General features: G+C 41.2%; 1 protein-coding gene across 11 annotated transcripts in view; it reads left to right on the forward strand.

Moving 5' to 3' along the window:
* tns1b (tensin 1b) overlaps nucleotides 1-17,663 on the forward strand; it is a 229,803-nt gene that overhangs the window by 147,642 nt on the left and 64,498 nt on the right. For 10 of the 11 annotated variants that reach the window (XM_050048049.1, XM_050048047.1, XM_050048053.1 and 7 more), the window contains 2 exons: nucleotides 7,422-7,463; nucleotides 17,535-17,584. In XM_050048049.1, the coding sequence (XP_049904006.1) occupies nucleotides 7,422-7,463; nucleotides 17,535-17,584 (92 nt within the window). Of the gene's footprint in view, nucleotides 1-7,421; nucleotides 7,464-12,566; nucleotides 12,849-17,534; nucleotides 17,585-17,663 lie in introns of those variants that run through there. The other variant, XM_050048057.1, reaches the window with a different exon arrangement.

A 17,663-nucleotide genomic window follows, 5' to 3' on the forward strand; every position in this document is an offset into this window, starting at 1 on the left:
TCCTGCTTCCGCTTTAACCCACTGCACTTGCCATAGTTGTGCACATACTGATTTCTTGTGCATTGAAATGTTATTAGTAACATTTTGGGTGTACTCACTTTCACTTTAACCTCCAAATAAAGTTCCGTGGATCAGTGGCATAGGGTTGGGCAGTGCCTAATGAATTGGCATATGGCAATGTCCAAAGTAAACACTTTGATGCACGGTGAAACTGTCAGCTTTATGCATTATAGTACCACAATTGTCAGGACTGAGACAAGGACAGAGACATAAGGACACAAGGACATGCACATGTGTGTGCATGTGTGTGTGTGAGTTTGAGAGAGAGAGAATGACAGAGAAGGGAGGAGAAGGTGGAAGGGGGACTATTGCACGCAGTGTATCTGTAAGTTATTAAAATCATACTTGGGATGCTACAGTGGTACTCAACTCCCGGTCGTGGATCATGGTCCATGGCCTCAAGGAAACAATATGATTCATGAAAACAAAACAAAATGAAACAAATTAAATAGTAATTGCAAATATTTTTTTTGCGTGGTTCATAGGGCTGCTCCCCTGAAAGTTGGAGATTCGCATTATCAGTCAGAGAGTCCACAGTCGACTGAGATTGCTTGCAGTGTACCTCTGGCGACGTTTTGGTCCCCAGTTTTGCTGCAGAGTGAGCACTCTTTACTTTGATGTTGCGTTTCAGTACAGGCTGCCGCGGACACTGAAGCAGCTGCCTGGAGGAGGAGAATCTTTGCACCGTAAGGCTCTGAAATAATATTATCTTCTGCCTTTTGCTTAGAGGTGCTGAATTCACAGGTCACAACAACTTAATACAATACAGGCTCTGGCTTTTGTTTGATATCTAGTTATGGCAAAAAAATGTTGCACATTACTGAATCATTGTTACCACACTTAGCTTGTTTACTATATTACGTGAATGTCACTGTTATACTGAACGTCCCGTTCAAACTTTTAAACTCTGTATGGAAAAAAGGAACAAAAAGTAGAATGTCTGTATTTAACAGCCAAATCTGATTCGACTGGCATAATTCTAAGTTGGGTACAGTCAAGTTGTTGACTTTGGCACTACATCTCTGTGTCGATCCTTCCGCTGACAATAGAAGGATACCGACTTTGAACTAAGCTAGATCATGCTGTGGTGGAGGTAGGGCAGGTAAAAGGTCTAATGTGAGTGTAGCAATTTCTTAACATAGGACTTACTTAGAGTCTTTTGTTTTGGTTGTGATATCTTAGATAGCCCCCTCCTGGACCACAAGGAAGGCGACAATATAAAAACAAGCTGCGATGGAAAAACAGCTTATCATGGATAAAGTGTTTAAACTTGTCTGACTTCTCATGCTTCTTGCTTTGTGTGGCTTTATTTTAGCCATATTGCCATGTCCACAAATCAGAGCAATTACTTTTGTGAGTTTAATGCTGTTATAACTGATGATGACAAAATCTATGAAAATAAAATGTTTAATAAACAGGAATATTCCATTAACTTATCTGTAAAGGTGCAGTGTGTAGCACTTAGGGGCATCTATTCGCAGAAATGACATATAATATTCATAACCATGTTTTCTTTAGTGAATAATCATCTGAAAATAAGAGTTGTGTTTTTGTTACCTTAGAATGAGCCATTAATATCTACATGTTGAGTGGGCCCTCCTCTACAGAGGCCGTCATGTTGTTTCAGTTGTAGCCCAGAATGGACAAACCATACACCGGCTCTAGATAGAGCCCATCGTGTTTTTGCATCAGCTAGTTCTCCTACACGCTTGGCACACAAGAGACGTTTCAATTCTGCACTCTCACTGCTAGATACCACTAAATCCTACACACTGGACCTTTACTCAGTAAAACATTGGCAGAGGTTGTCCAAAATAGAGGGCAGTATTAGTAAATTGTAACAGAATGCAACTGAAAGCACCTATTGAAGTCTCTTTTATCACTTGTATTGATCAACAGTAACTCTGCCACCTCCCAGATTTATTCATTCTGAGCTATGAAGCAGGAAGTACTGAGCTTGTTTGCCTTTTAAGCAAAATGTAATCATACTGTTTGTCTATTTTTATGTCTGCTACTATTTTTCTACCACATGGGAGATCAACAGTCTGCATTTAGCTCCTCTCATGAGAACAAATGCAATATGATGCTCAGCTGACTTGGCTCAAGGTAATGGCATGGCTCTGAGCTATGGATGTGCCAAGGAGTCAGAAAACCCAAGCATCTGCAATGGATTTTTTCCTCCTCTCTTTTAAGTCAGTAGAATTACTGTCCAAGCAATGTCCATAGTTGAAGGGAATGTGTGTATTTTGTAAGTCATGAAGTGTATACTTACATATTTAGTGCACTGAAAGTGCCAGGTTTGTGTTTTCACTCTCCCTGCAGGTGCTGCAAAGCTCTTGGCTACAGAACAATGATTTATTTTCCCCTCTTCTTAATTCTCGCATCTTTTGTAATTATGTTTAAAGACCATACTGGTGTTTCTGATTTGAAGAGTCTGCAACAGTCTGCTCTACAATTGGTCGTGTGGCTGACATTGGCTTTTGTGCCACATACATTCAGGTGCACTGTGAGGAGTTCTCACATGTCAGCTGCTAACAAATCTGCAGTATCACTGTGATAAAGAACTGCATGATTCAGGGTGTAACGTCCACCCTCCGGTTTCCCCCCACCAGGTTAACACAGTTAGCTCTGTCAGCACTGTAGCCTTTGATAGCACTGTTCACGCTGATAATGCTGTTAACTGCTAGCCATTGGCCCAGCCAACTCCATGTTGAGAACCATGTGCAGACAACCAAACTTTTTTTTCACTTGCATATCTTCAAGAAATAGGTGGTGTCAGAAGCTTGGTGACATAGGGACTACTCGCAGAGCTAGTTTGTGAGCAGTTGTTGCCTGTGCCTCAACACCACCACTAGTCAGTCGGAATAGCTCTCCAAGCGTTTTGCTCTCAGGGAACTACTGTAGGCTACTTTCTTCTGTTTTGGACTCCGGGTCTTTGTTCCCTTCAAATCACTGACAAGACAGTTTGCTATTGGTCAGCAGCACTTATTTGCTTGACTCTGAACACAGTCCTGGGCCCTGGAGATTAACCTCTTGACCTTGAATCTGAACATCACTGTGACACAGCAAATTCTCATCATCTTAGTCTATGAAATATACAGTCTGTGAAAGCCAAGATCCAATCCTGGCTTTAAATTTGTGATTAGACAGAGATTTATTGTGCAGAGCTTGCAAGAAATATCCTGATTTAAGGAAAAAAAAAAAATGTCTGTGATACCATCACTGGCCTCCGTGCCACAGTTCCCCTCTAAATGTTTCCTTTGAAGAGGGCTAAGAGAAACTGCAAACACTTCCTCTGAAGAATATTTTGCTGAAACACAACTTCCCAGGCTTTCTCATGCTCTCTGACTAAGTTGCAAGCCTGAACGACAACACACACACTCCAGCCATCTGGCTGCAATTGTATGAAACGGAAACGCACATGTTAGAATATATCATTGTGAGAATTGTTTGTGTCTGTGTGTGTTTTTCTGGGTGTACACACAATAGGGCCTATTTGTGTGAGAATGCCTGCGGCTGCAAAATTTGACCTCCGAGCAAATCCACAGTCTGCACTTAAAGGCTCAAACTTCAGTCTGGTGTTTCCTTTTCCTTCATTCCTAGAAGCAACTCTGTCTTCCACTGATGTAAAACAACAACACACTTACTGCTAGAGAAAGCAGATAGTAATGATCTGACATTAAGTAAAAATGTCAAACTGTGTTGCCTTGGTTTTGTATCGATAATTTAATCACCATTTCCTTCATTCTTTGGTTGTTTTAAAATGTTGTGAGTTGATATGTCACTGGTTAGGATGATTCCAAAGTCTCTCTCTCTCTCTCCCTGGTTGGTGGTTTACGCTGGGCGTTTAGACTGTATTCTGGGACCTGCACAGCCAGACTATAATTTACCCTTTGCATTTACTGTTTATATTCCACTGAAGCTTGCAGAGCATCCCTGGTGTCACTGCCCAGCTCTCTGGGCAGGACTGTCCAGTGAATACCTCCACTATAAAGTTTTTTTTTTCTTTTGATACAAATTATAATTTTCAATATTTTGCAGCAAAGCTCTTTAACAATGAATTAATCCCTCAAACAAGTATTTTGTGTGTATCCAAACCCTGATATGCCTTCTTCCTCTCTTCCATAGAGCTGTTCTTGTCCAAAAACTATTAAAAACACATCAGTGAGTCACACTGTTGCACTGAGTGACATGTTCCTTTATTACCATGAAAACACACACTGTAGGTTATTTTGACTCAAGCCCATATGCACTGTCCTGCTGCTTCAAATTCTTGCTAATGTACAAATATGTATTCATCTGCTGCCAGAAATAGTCCCCAGTAAATGCACTATTTACTGCTGTTTGAATAATATTGGCGAAAAACTACAGTGCACAGCTGTTTTAGGAAATTGCTTTGCCCTTTTTAAAAATTAAACAGTATGGTTGTGACCCATTTATAAAGAGTTATGTTGCCAGGAGGAACAAGTGGGCTTAGGAAATCACAGACACAGAGTAGGAAAGTTACAAAATATTCAGAGACAGATAAACACATGGTTATTTTAAAGGAGCTATATATAAGAAATCTAAAGCAAATAGTCGTAAAATCCTCCTAATATGTCACAGAGACTAAGGAATAATGTTCATATAACATACTGATCTCACCGACAACAATAGTACAGCCAGAATATTCACATTTTAAAAAAATGTTTATGGTCCGCGAATCATGTTTATGTTTTGAATTTGTGTTTTGGCCTGTTGCGCCACCCACCGCCGTCTACCAGTCACGCAGTCAGTAGAGTCTCAGCATCAGTTACAGTTACGACTGAGCTACAGCAGCACGGCAAGCAGCATTAGCAGTGTCCCGGTACATAGCATTAGCAGCCGGCTCCTCCTCAGCTGTATCCCGGCAGCAGCGTTAGCAGCAGAGAAGCCGGACTTGCTCGAACGGTCCGCTGGAAAACCGAAGATCAAGGACATGGCGACGCAGCCCTGCCACGGCAGCCGCCTGTGGGCAAACAAATCAGTGTCCAGCGTGCCGCTGTCCAGCAACCTCGAATCTGTAGGGGAGGGGGGGCGGACACGACTCGCAGCTGTATTTTGAATTTGAGTGCAGTAACCGTTTTGGCCACATTCTTACATACAGTGCCTTTAAGTCTTTTCATGGGATTTTATTGACAGTAATAAAAATCTAGAATATTGTTGGCTTAGTCTCTATATACAGACTCTACATTCAGTGAATGTAGAGTCTGTAGGCAAACCCCGGAGATCTTGCCTCCGCAAGAAGTGCGGAAGAGCCCTGGTTTCCGGTTGTAGGCTGTTTGTAGTCCGCGTGATATTGACCAATCATGTTTGAGACGGCTGCAGTTGTTGCCAGGTTAAATGGTCCGTGCGGTGAACTAACGAGGCGGAACATAATTGGCGTCACTGCAAACTCTGAATCCATTGCAATGGTTCAGCATATTTACTTACATATAAACGGAAGTCGGAAACGGAAATTTGCCTCCTCCACCCAAATCAAACCGGAATGGCAAAAAATCGGGGGTCTGCCCCTAGTGGCTGTATCGCCGTCTGCCGGAAGTCAGACGCCGAATACAGCCGATGGGTTCCGAGAATGTTGTTGGCTGTACTCTTAAAGTCACCCTTGTATTTTAAATGCCATGGGCTTAAAATAACCTTTTCATACTTGACTTTCAAAATATCACCAATCATTAAGGCTGGTGATTGTTGGGATTTTTTTTAACATCCTTCCGATACAATACCCAGTTATTAGTACTGTTACCGAAACATTGGGAAAGTAATGTAGATATGGCAATATAAACCTGTTGAAAACCTTTTTTTCCTATTTATCAGAATGGTCCAAATTTTTCTTACTCCCCAATGGCAGTGGCCCCCCAGCAGGAAAATGCACCATGCAACACCACAAAAACTGTTCAGGAATGGCCTGAGGAAAGTGATAATAACCTCAAAGCATCGACCTGGTCCAGATCTCAATCTGATTGAGGATTCGCGTGATGTGTTGGTACTCCACCTCACAGCCCCCAGGACTCAAAGGATCTACCGCCAGTGCCCTGGTGTCAGACACCTCAGGACACCCCCCAGAGGGCCTTTGTCAGTGCCTCAACAGGTCAAAGCCAAGTCCAATCCAAGGATGCCGCAACTTGGATTTGGGGTACCTCTGGGGTAGCAGCACATCCCACGAATCCTCGATCAGACTGGGATTTGGGAAATTTGAAGGCTAGGTTGACACCTGGAGCTCTTTGTCAAGTTTCTTGGGCCATTCCTGTGCAGTTTTTGTGGTATGGCATGGTGCATTTTCCTGCTGGGGGGCCACAGCATTGGGGAGTGCTGTGAGGGGCAGTTATTGTTCTGCAGTGGTATTTGGGTGGGTGGAGTGTGTCAGGGGCCATCCACATGACCTAAGGTTTTCCAGCAGATTATTGCATTGTAACAACATTAAAAGTTATTCACTTCACCTATCAGTGGTTTTAATGTTTTGGCTGATCAGTGTACACCTATGCTGTCCACCAGGACAAACTACAGAGACAGGGATCCTTTATTAACGATCACAAAATATATGTATGTGTGTGTATATATATATATATGTATATATTCTTGCTGATCAGTTAAGATGTAAACTATATATACTATGTACCATGTATAAAGTTTTGCTCCAATAAAAAGTGCCCATAGTCATTTCCTGTCCTCTCTGCTACATACAGATATGACTGATGATTTCAGTACTGCTTAGACTGAATTTTTTATGCATCATTTAGTCAGTAACATCTGTGCATGTGTGGTAGTCTGCGGTTAGCCAAGCCCACACAAGCTCATGACATCATGGGTTGCTCTGATGTTTTCGTCTTCTGCTCTCTGCCATGAACCTCTTTCTTTACCTTCATCTCTCTCCTTCTATACTCCCCAGCCGACCCTTACTGTACATCCACCCACTCCTTATTCTCTTTCATTTTTCTCTTCTCTTTCTCCCTCCTTTTCTCTTTCTCTCCTCTCTGTCCCGTATTTCTCTCTCCTCTTACATCTCTGTTGGTCTGATCCTCTCTCTCTGTCCATAGCTGTATATGGCGTTGAAAAAGAGAGCTCCACGGATGGACTCTCTGGTCTTGGCTAATGGAAGCAGACTTGTCTCTTTGTGTAAATATTTGCACAGAGGGATTATAGATGGTCCCACGCATTCAAGGTGGAGCCCTGCTCTGCTTCAGGCCACATTAGGGCAAAGAATGGCGCTTAGTGGCTTCAAAATAGTATGAGAGGAGAGGATGTGACATGACACAACACAACATAACATGGTGGTGATTTTTTGAGGTATTAAGTGTTTTTGGTATTGATCTCACTTTCTGTTCCTCTCTGTCTTTTCTAAACAGGCACCGAGCAGTGACCTCCCTCTCAAACATGTAGACACCATGGTGAGTTTCAACTTACGTGACTCTTTTTTTAAACCTCACTCACTGTTTTTTCTCAGGTTCAGCCATCTCTTTTGCTTAGATTTCTGAACTGAAGGAGCAGATCAATCTGCGTCTGTAACACTGTATTTAATGGAGGAGATAGGAATGTTTTGTGAGTGGACAGAGGTGTTCCAGCTGGCATGAATAACAGCTTCTTATACAGCAAATGCACTTTAAAAAAGTTAAAACTTCAGTAAAATACTTTATAGAACTTTATAGATACATCAGTCTACAAATCATTATTTAAAGGGGACCTATACCCATTTTCAAAATTCATCCATGTTATCTCTATGGTCTAAGAGAGTCCAAAAATATGAGTTAACATAAACAGCTCTCTCCCTAATCCAAAAAATAGAGTGCTAAACCTCAAATTTGTGATGTCACTGGGTTTAAAGTCTGGAGCTGCTCCATAAAACAGTGAGTGGTGAAAAATCTTCCACGACACTGAGAGCACCCAGGGGAATGTTCTGAGTTTCTTAGTGCATTTTCTGTTTCAGAACTGACAACACTGCAGTAGAATAAAGCTAATTTGGGTATAAAAAAAGGAAAAACAATCATTCTGTGGGTCCATAAAATCAGGCTCCCATCCATTGTCTGTACTTGATGACATCATAGCCTTCTTTGGTTTCTAGTTTTGAGAGAGAATAGCTCATGTTCACACAAATATTGATTGAACTTTCCTAGGCCATCAAAATAACATATTTGAGTTCTTAACTTAAGTAGTGTTCCCTTTTAATGAAATATGAGTGTCCACAGGAAGTACTATTTGTATATTGTATATTTTCCAATATACTGGCCAAAGAAAAGTCACATATCCTTCTTTACTTTATTGGTGGAATAACACACACACACACACACACGCACACACAAAAAGATTCACATACACAAAGGATAAGTAAGAGTAAGAAAAGTAAGGCGTAATGGACTGACATACAGACACCAATGTAAAGCAGTTATGATGATGTATGTGATGATATGACATGATGATGAGTCCAGGAGTCAAGATTAGATTAAGTTAAGTAGTGTGTATGTGTGTGTGTGTGTGTGTGTGTGTGTGTGTGTGTGTGTGATACATGTTTGTATAAGAGGTGCTTATATGTATCTGTGTATATGTCCAGTGATCCTGGACAGGTTGGTGGTTGGAGTAAGGAGCATTGGATATGTGGCGAGGGAGAAAGAAAAAGGCAATAAATACATGATGTAACAGCAATATAATAATAATAATAATCATAATTAAGCTATACTGTAAAATAATAATAATATGATAATATTATCTATCTACAATCCAATCCAACGGAATACTAACCTTGCTTATATTCCTTTAGGGCCCATTTATGCTCAATGTTATAGGTATACAGACGTGGATGGAGCTTTCTTTCCGTACTCAGCAATAATTTTGTCTTTATTTGTGCTTGTTTTGTGAAAGCTTATGGATATGGATGAAACAAAGCAGTACCACCACTGATCGTGGGGGAAGTTTAGCGTATATCAAGTGAGATCCAACCGTAGCGGATGACAAAGACATTTAAAAAATTGCGGAACGGAGTGAATCAGTAAGATAGTGAAAAGAATTCTCCATCTACATGTTGTGATGTAATTATTGGCCTCACAGACCACCGCTGTCTACAACCTGTCTATAGCCTCTGTTAAAAGGTACAATGTTACGACCTACAATGTTTGAAACAGATATATCTCTTGTCGTATGTAATAGTAGTGGAGTATAAATGAGCCCTTAAACAGTAATGAGGAGCGAGGCCAGACCAGGGCATTAAATCGGCAAGTGAGAGTCCACCCCATCCCCAGAGAGCCCCATTTCCAATGTTCACATCAAACACAAAGTACCAGCATTTTGCACTAGATGATGACTGACTTATCATATTATCTTACTGGAACTAAAATCACAGTGTTAAAACAAGACATTCAGGGATTTCTGTGCTGGGAATCAAGCCAGGCTGCTGATTCTGCTCCCATTAGATCTTTTTTCCTTGACTGTTTTCAAAGGCACATCAGACACAGAAGGCATCACAGTGTGGGATTAGCTGCTGATGTGTGAGCAGGAGGATTTGTCAGTGCTATGTAACGTGATGCAGAGTTTTCTATGTGTGCTTCTTGGGTGCACATACGTGCAGGAAGGTTAAAGGTTGAGGTCGGCTACACAGAACAAGAGGTTCACAATTCATTAAGTGACCAGGTTTTGGAAACTCTTAAACCAATGTCAGACATATATTTGAAACCTCAGTTTTCACAAAATGATACAAAGGCTAACACCAGACAAAGATGTCAATATTAGACAGTATTGGTTGATTACATGACATAAAATGCTTGCTGCCTACAGTAGCTGTGTATGGCAGTGTTCAGGTTAGGGAAAGATATGGGAAAGGTTAGGCAAATACAACACATGGTTAATCTTAAAGACGGATTGTACATATGGTTAATAAAATGTTAATTTAGGGTCTGTAAGGGGAGAAGATCTGTGTTCTCCTCCATGAAAGTTGGCTTTGTTAGACATCCATTCACCACCCCAACCTTCTTACTCTTATGGCACGTTTCCACCACAGCCAATGATGGAGGGTGTCTGGTCTCAGCACTTCCTATTAATTTTCTATGGAGAGCAGGAGAGGCAGTCATGCAGTGCATGGTGGGAGTGTTGGGACGAGTTTGGAGGAGGTATTATCGGGCGTTTGCCCGTTTGTATTTGCATAGAAATAGACTAAATTCAATGTAATGCAAAAAAGTCTGTCCAGTGAAATACACCTGGCTTGGACCATGCTGTCAAACTAGGTGATGTAGTTCTAAAATGAAGCATTACTCAGCAGTGACATTGCCTATTTCTCACCTATCTCTCAACTGAATAACAGGAAGTTTATAAGCAGGCAAAAATTTTGTTTCCTGTTTGAAACCATAACCAGAGAGCAATGGAACGCCAAATCAGCAGCACGTTTATCCAGTCAGGTGCATTCCATGATAGGGTCCAGGAGAGAACTGTACCTGCTTTTTCAGTAGTCACACTTAAGCCAGTTGAGCGGGGCAGCGCGTCCTCCACCAGATCTGGTGGAAATTTCCCATCACTGTGCTTGATATAGGTAGCACCACTTTCTGTACTGGGCTAAAGCCAAAACTGTCCAGTATGGACAACATTTCTAGCAATACTTGGATGGAAGTTACAAACACGTACAGATCTAAACAACTTCTGAGGACATCTTACCTTTTGGTGCCATTATTTGTCATGATCCCTTTTATCTTGATTCCTATCTGTTTTTGATCCTTTATTTGTTTTTTTGTGATGTTATCTGTCCCCATTTGTACCTGTATTTGAATGTTTTTAAATTCCCTGCCTATCTTGACCAGGAGCAAAAAATATATTTTATCTCACAGGATCTTTCTGCTTAAATTAAGGATAAATAAAAAATAAATGAATAAAAGAAATCTTTGATTTTACCACAGAGTCCTGAGTACTGCCACTGTGAGCATACAGCATGTATTTTACTACTGGCCTGCCTCACATTCAACCTGTTGCAGTGTAATCTGCTGCTATACATATTGGAAAATACATTTAATCACAATTGCTTGACAAGGACACATCCTTGAACACTGTAGCGTCTCTGTACATCACCTTTGCCTTGGGCTTTCACCATCGATATATTGGATTTCAGCCCAGACACCCCAGGGAGTCATGGGTAATAAAACACTCCTGACTAATTCTATGATATCACCTTTAGGTCTACATATGTTGATGGAACTTTAATGAAATAGTTCTGATAGCTTCAGGGTAACAACTCTCCTCCATATGCACATGTTAGGTCAACACACACACAAAGTGAGAGCGTACATGTTTGCCTTGGACTCACTCGGCGTCTATGATGCAACTTCCTGCGAGTTGTATTTTGTCTGGGAAAGGAAGGATCAAGTAACCGATTTAGAGTTACCACCCAAAGCCATGTGCCCACTTTCTCCACAAGGACCGAAATAAACACAAGTGCACCAGTGTGCCCCGTGTATGTGTGTGTGTGTGTGTGTGTGTGGCTGCTTTTATTGGCATTCCCTGTGTTATTCTTCAGTTTTCTCATACAGTGTAGTACAGAAAAGCCCAAGCTTCTGCGCCTATGTCATGCAGGAGCTACATATCAGACAGTGTTTTGCTCGACTCATGAGTTTTTCCCTCTCAGGTCATAATTTGGTGTGCACCTTAACTAAGGGGCAGAGCCTGAAACACACAGTGATTAGAAGTGTGTGATTACATGAAGATCTCTTTCACACATACTGTCTGTATAGTATGCATGTGTTGGAGTGTATATGCATGAGTTCATAGCTGTGTGCGTGTGCAGCTGCTGTCTGGTCATGGGCATTTGCTGTGTGGTTGCACTGTGACGTCTGGGAGAGGTTTGCCCCGCGCTTCATCGCCTCGGAGCATCGAAAAGATTCGTCTTATGACTACATGAGCTTCTCTCGCTTCACTGGGTCAGTTTCTTCCTCGGTGGGTTTGGTGTTCTGTTGCTTTGCTCTGTTGACTCCTTTCGTTAAGTTTTAATGTCTATAAAATTAAACAAAGCGTGTAGTATTTGTGACAGAAAGAGGAGAAAATTACAGGAAATAGAGGAAAGTTCTGAATACTTTTAATACTTAGATATGATACGAACATTCTATACATAACAAAAACAGCATTTGAGTGTGTGGTTGTTTGTGAAATCACCTGTGCAAAAGACACAAATGTCAGATGAAGATTTCATAGTCGGATACACAGACACATGTTTTGGGGGGGGGGAGGTAGACACATTTCACCAGACATGACTTAACACACGGAGTGGTCCAGTCAGCTGATTTATGTGTGTGTGTGTGTGTGTGTGTGTGTGTGTGTGTGTGTTTGTGTGTAAACATTCACCAGACCCCGTGTGTGCCTTAAGAAACAGAAAGCAGTTGGCATTTAGATCCCTACCCAGATGAGAAAGAGGGAGGGAAAAGTTGAATATGAGGGGGAGAGATAACGTGATGGGAGGCAGAGTGGGAGGGGGGAAGGGTGGCCAACACAGTCAGAAAGGGAGAGAAGGAGGGGAGAAGACAGAGCGGACAGAGGACGGAGACAAGGAGCGTTGTGGAGGAGTCTGAGCCGTAGCATGCAGTGGCCCACTGCAGGCAACTGCCCAAAATAGAGCCCTTGGTGTTTTTTTTCTTCCTCCTTCGCTGTCAGAGAAAAGGGAGAGGTTTCACTGAGGAAACTTCACTGCTTGGCAGAAAGCAGTGAGAGGCAGAGGGAACTCTCCAGAGATGGACCGAGGAGGGTCTTTGAGAAGGCGGCTCTCCTCTCTGAGGGGGGCATGGCGATGGAGTACGGGCTACCTTTTCAGGAAGGTAGGACGCGTTTGGAGGGGGTGAATAGATGGATGGTTGGATGGATTTATTCAACACGGATGCTGTCGCTTGCACTTTTTTTCTTGCCCACTCTTTCATCGCTTGTTTCTTTTCTTTGTTATAACAGTTTCTCTGGTCTCCTTCGCGGACTTTTACCAGCCCCCAGCGTCTTCCTCACTCCCTCCCTCCCTCCTTCGCTCCCTTGCTCTTTCTCAGATGGTTAATTTGAATGGCCTGCTTGTAAAGTCAACCTCCACAGATGGTTTTCATCTGGAAACAGGCTTGCTGGACCCCCCACTCCAGTTCCCACCTCCGCCTCCTCCTCACCCGCTACCTCACCTCCCCCCCTCCTTCCCAACACAAGTTCTAAGAGGAGAGTAACAGGTCGTAGGGTGCGGATTGTGTGATGTTCGGGAGCTAATGTCTTCTACTTTAAATCTTGCAGCTCTAATTAGAGAATAGATTTGTTCAAGTGCTGCACAGTACACCCCATTCATAGAATCACAGTGCTTGAACATCACGATGTCTTTGTCAGTTTTTCACTGACAAAGACATCAGTGTGACCACAGAGAAAGTTATAGTCTTATAACTGACCGTAGCTTCACTGCAACACTTTTATTCAGCCAGATGGTCGCATTTTAACATAAATATTGCAGCTCATAAAATGCTCTGCACACCAATTCGGACTAATTTGAAGCAAAAACTATGAATTAACAACCATCTTTGCAGCACAATATAAACACCACCACTTCAAAACTCTCTCCCAGTCTCTAATTAAGATAGTTGTTTGCATGCTGGTTGAAGTGGTGGCACCATGTACTGTGTGTCTGCATTCAAACTGAGAGGATTTCTCAGACATGTTTACCTTGTTTTAAAAAAAAAAATCGGAGGATGATGTGATCACCTCACAGGGGTCCATTTAAGAGCACTTTGTTCTTTGCTTGACTTTTGTGCACAATAAGTCCCACAGCTCCACTCAACACAAGCACTCACAGTCCTCTTCATGCTCTGCGTTGGTCTCTGAACCCTCTCTTTTAGGTCATTTCTTGCTCATTCATCTCTGTCCTCTTCTGGCGACTCTGCGCTTTATAGCCACTGGAAACATGCTGAAACGTTTAGGCCAAAGCACAGACAGAAAATGGGGGATTTTGCTTTGTGTCGCCTCAGTCGGGCCACTGACTCATGTGAGCACCAAGATGTAAGATGGAGCAAAGTAAGGGTGCATAGAATTTGTTGAAATAATCATTTGCTGGGACAGACAGGAACATTGGCAAACACTGTAGCATCTTATTTGTTTATGTCTGTGTTTGTTTGTGTATATGTGTGAGTATATGTTCAGTCCATCCATGAATTTGAACACAAATTTAACCAATATGTACAATATCAAGTGATCTTGCCTTTTTAAAAAAGGGATGGATTTTTTTTTTTTGATTTTTTTTTTTAGCAAGAAATGATCAAACTATAGGAATGCCTTGTCTTTTTATTAATCACTGCAATCTCATGTCAAAACAAGTCAAGTGAAGGTCAAGCATCAGTGTCACAAACTTCCTTGAAACTAGCGTGGATCTAACGTTGTTTCCTTAGAACATAGGTGGTACTAAACTGGAGCAGGGTAGGGCCAAGGTGTAGCCCTCCGAAAATTAAATGATTTCCTTGTAGCCACAATAAAAACACATGTTCATGCAATGTCCAACCTTAAATCATCCAGCTGTTTTCTTTTATTTGACGTCTTCTATTTGACTTTGACTCAACAAGGTCAAGAAATCTTCAACGTCAAGAAAACATGGTCCGAGCACTGTTTATGCTGCTTGGAAGTGCATTCAACTTTGTCACTAACTAGTTGGCTAGCACTAGCACTACAGTAATGCCCATACTAGCGGCATCCTGAGAAATTTCCAAACTTATTTTTAGTATCGCAATTATTTACAGCTAATCATTTATTTTTAAATATTACTTACAGTGTATTGCAAAATAAAACAAAAAGGTTGCAGATTTTTAGCAATGTCTTTTTTTATAAGCTGCTGCACGTGTAGTTATTTTTGGCTACAATAACACAGCATGGGAGCTTTATCCACGAAAAGGTCCACTACTTTGATTAAAGGGGTATTTTGCCAATTTTCAACCTGCTTTGTATCCTATTAATGTAGGTATACCCTCCATCTTACCAGTGCCCAGATCTTCCTACTTACCTTCAAGCTCAAATCTGCTGTATGACACGTTTCGCTTCGTCCAACAAATTTTCACTGGCTCTGGGCTGTTGCTCAAACTATAGATTTTACTTCCTCATTTTCATATGCACACCACTGACACAAAGAGTATACAGTAGAAGTGAATCAATAGAGAGACATGCCCCTCTCTGTCTCTCTCTCAAATGCAGACCAAACTCAGAACAAACTACAATACTAGGCCGTGCTGATCAAGATTCTGTTACTGCATTGCCTAAAGTGTTTTCAGAAACATACTTTAGTACACTGTTTGGCTGTAATTGGAGATCGTTTGTTACCATATGACTGCCATATTGTTGTCTTTGCCAAACAGACTAGCTCTCATTACATCACCCACTAGCAAGAGCATTTATTAGTCCTGTGTTGCGCAGTGCATTCAGGTAGTTGTAGGTTTTTTACCTCTTGAGCAACAGCAAATGCCACAGTGCTTTTCCTCTGTTTTCTCTGGTCATGTAGCACCAATTTCAAAAGCTTTTGCATCATTCTACTGCATAAACAGTCCAGTTTCATGAAAAGACCATATTTCCAGCTGTGACATACTTCTTAAACACAAATTTAAAAAAAATTCTGGATGTTGTCTCTCTTAGTTTCAAATGCGAACACTGACAGACAGTCGGGTGTTAGGAGAGCAGAGCAGGCTGAAACTCATCCGAGACGCGAGTGGTGCTGTTGACACCGATGCTTAGCCAGCCAGTCTGATCTAATGGATGATGATGGATAACAGCCCCCTCCTGTGTACATGTGACCCAAACACCACAGGGGAGTGAACAAGACCACATGGCCTTTGACCCCCTCCTCGAGCTGGGTTGAGGGGGAGGCGAGGAAGACGAGGCTTAGTGGAGCCAAACACAGTCCATCACCTTCAGCCGCACTTCCTCTACAAGGGCCTCTCGGCTTTACTTTGTGAGGGCAGCATGTGATGCCATCCTCACACGATAGTGCGCAGCATCATAACCACAAGGTGCACTCTGCGCACAGTGTGTAAAATGTGGCCTTAGATATATAACTAACAATAACCTGAGCTTGTCTCTTGATGTGTTCATTTTAGAGGGATGAATACAATTTCAAACTACATGCGACTGCCTGTTCATACATGAGTTTGACCTTTGTCATGCTCATTTCAGCCACATTGAGTACTGCTTCGTTGAAGATATCCCACTTACCAAAATGGAACATGTCAGCGTACCTCCTAAATATGGCACCATCAGAGAACAGCTTGTTTCTTGAACTGCCTTACTTTATATAGAGTAAAATCACAGCTCCATAGCAGGTAAATCCACAATCAGTGGAACTATTTGTGATATTATGGACTTACTGATACTATGGAAGTCGTGATGTAAAGTAAAACCAACAGAGAACTGTTAGAAAGGGTATTGAATAAAATGATTGATGCTGAGGTTGTTTCAAATGAGCTCTGTTGTTGGACAAACTGTAAATTTTGATGTCCTCTATATATTTATTTTTTAAAGCACCATTGTATAGAGCTGCAATGATAAGTCTATCAGTCGATTAGTCAATTGAAAGAAAAGTGATCTATAAAAGAAAAAGAAAGAAAACTGAACTGATAACTCACTCATTTTTGAGAAATGAGACAAAACCTTATTTTGGGAGAATTTCGATTTCTACTTTTCAGTCAGGCTGGAAAATCAGCCACTCAGTGATTTAAGTTTTTCTTAAATAGTATACATAATATATGTTATAGGTAAGATCTGACAGAGTTGACATCTTATGGAGTTGACAAAACGTATATATTTATAAATCTCTCAGCAGTAGTAGTGCGGTGCCATTTTGTTTTTCAAAGTTGCCGAGAGTTCTCTTAACACTAATCAAAATGCAATTTTTTAAACCATAATTCTCATTTAGTTTTGGTTGGTTTATGGTTGAGACACACCAGATAGCAACATTATTTAATAAATGTATCAAAAAATAGAAAGCTTACAGGTACATGGCAGCATTTCCGCCTTTTTGGAAACCATGAACCAGGAGTCCTTGGGATGTAACCCCTTTTATGCCTGATTAAATGTTGTTTTAGTAGGGTTTTGATGAAGTTGACAAAAATTTGGGATACATCTTTAAAGGGCCAACATTTTCATTAGAAACATATTCTAAATCAAAGATGAACATGACAGTACACTTTGACCCTTATGTTATCGGTTAGTTCCAGATTTGAAGTCTTTTAACACGTTTTTTGATTGTTTGAAGTTGTGAATTCTTGTCCGGAACAAGGCTGTTTTTCGGCACAGGGCAAGTTTAGAAATTAAAAAAATAAAAACACAACAAAAATACTTTATAACTCACATTTATTTTATCCATATCAAGTTTATTCTATTTTTTTTTTTTTTAAATCATATTAACCTTTTTTGGCAGGACATGATTTAACCCAATGCTCCAGAATGGAAGTATTGAAATTATATGCATAAGCATATGGTAAAGTTAGTGTGTTTTTCTTTGTGTTTTGCAGGGCTCAACAAAATCTTCAAAGAGCATGGAGTCCCGGCGCAGACCATCAAGGTAGGAGCACCTCTCTTCTCTTTGAGCTGCAGGTTTCTCATAAAAGGCTTAATTCGAGACAACCTTAATCATCCACTAT

The sequence above is a fragment of the Epinephelus moara genome, chromosome 7 (assembly GCF_006386435.1).
Source record: "Epinephelus moara isolate mb chromosome 7, YSFRI_EMoa_1.0, whole genome shotgun sequence".
Classification (NCBI taxonomy): domain Eukaryota; kingdom Metazoa; phylum Chordata; class Actinopteri; order Perciformes; family Serranidae; genus Epinephelus; species Epinephelus moara.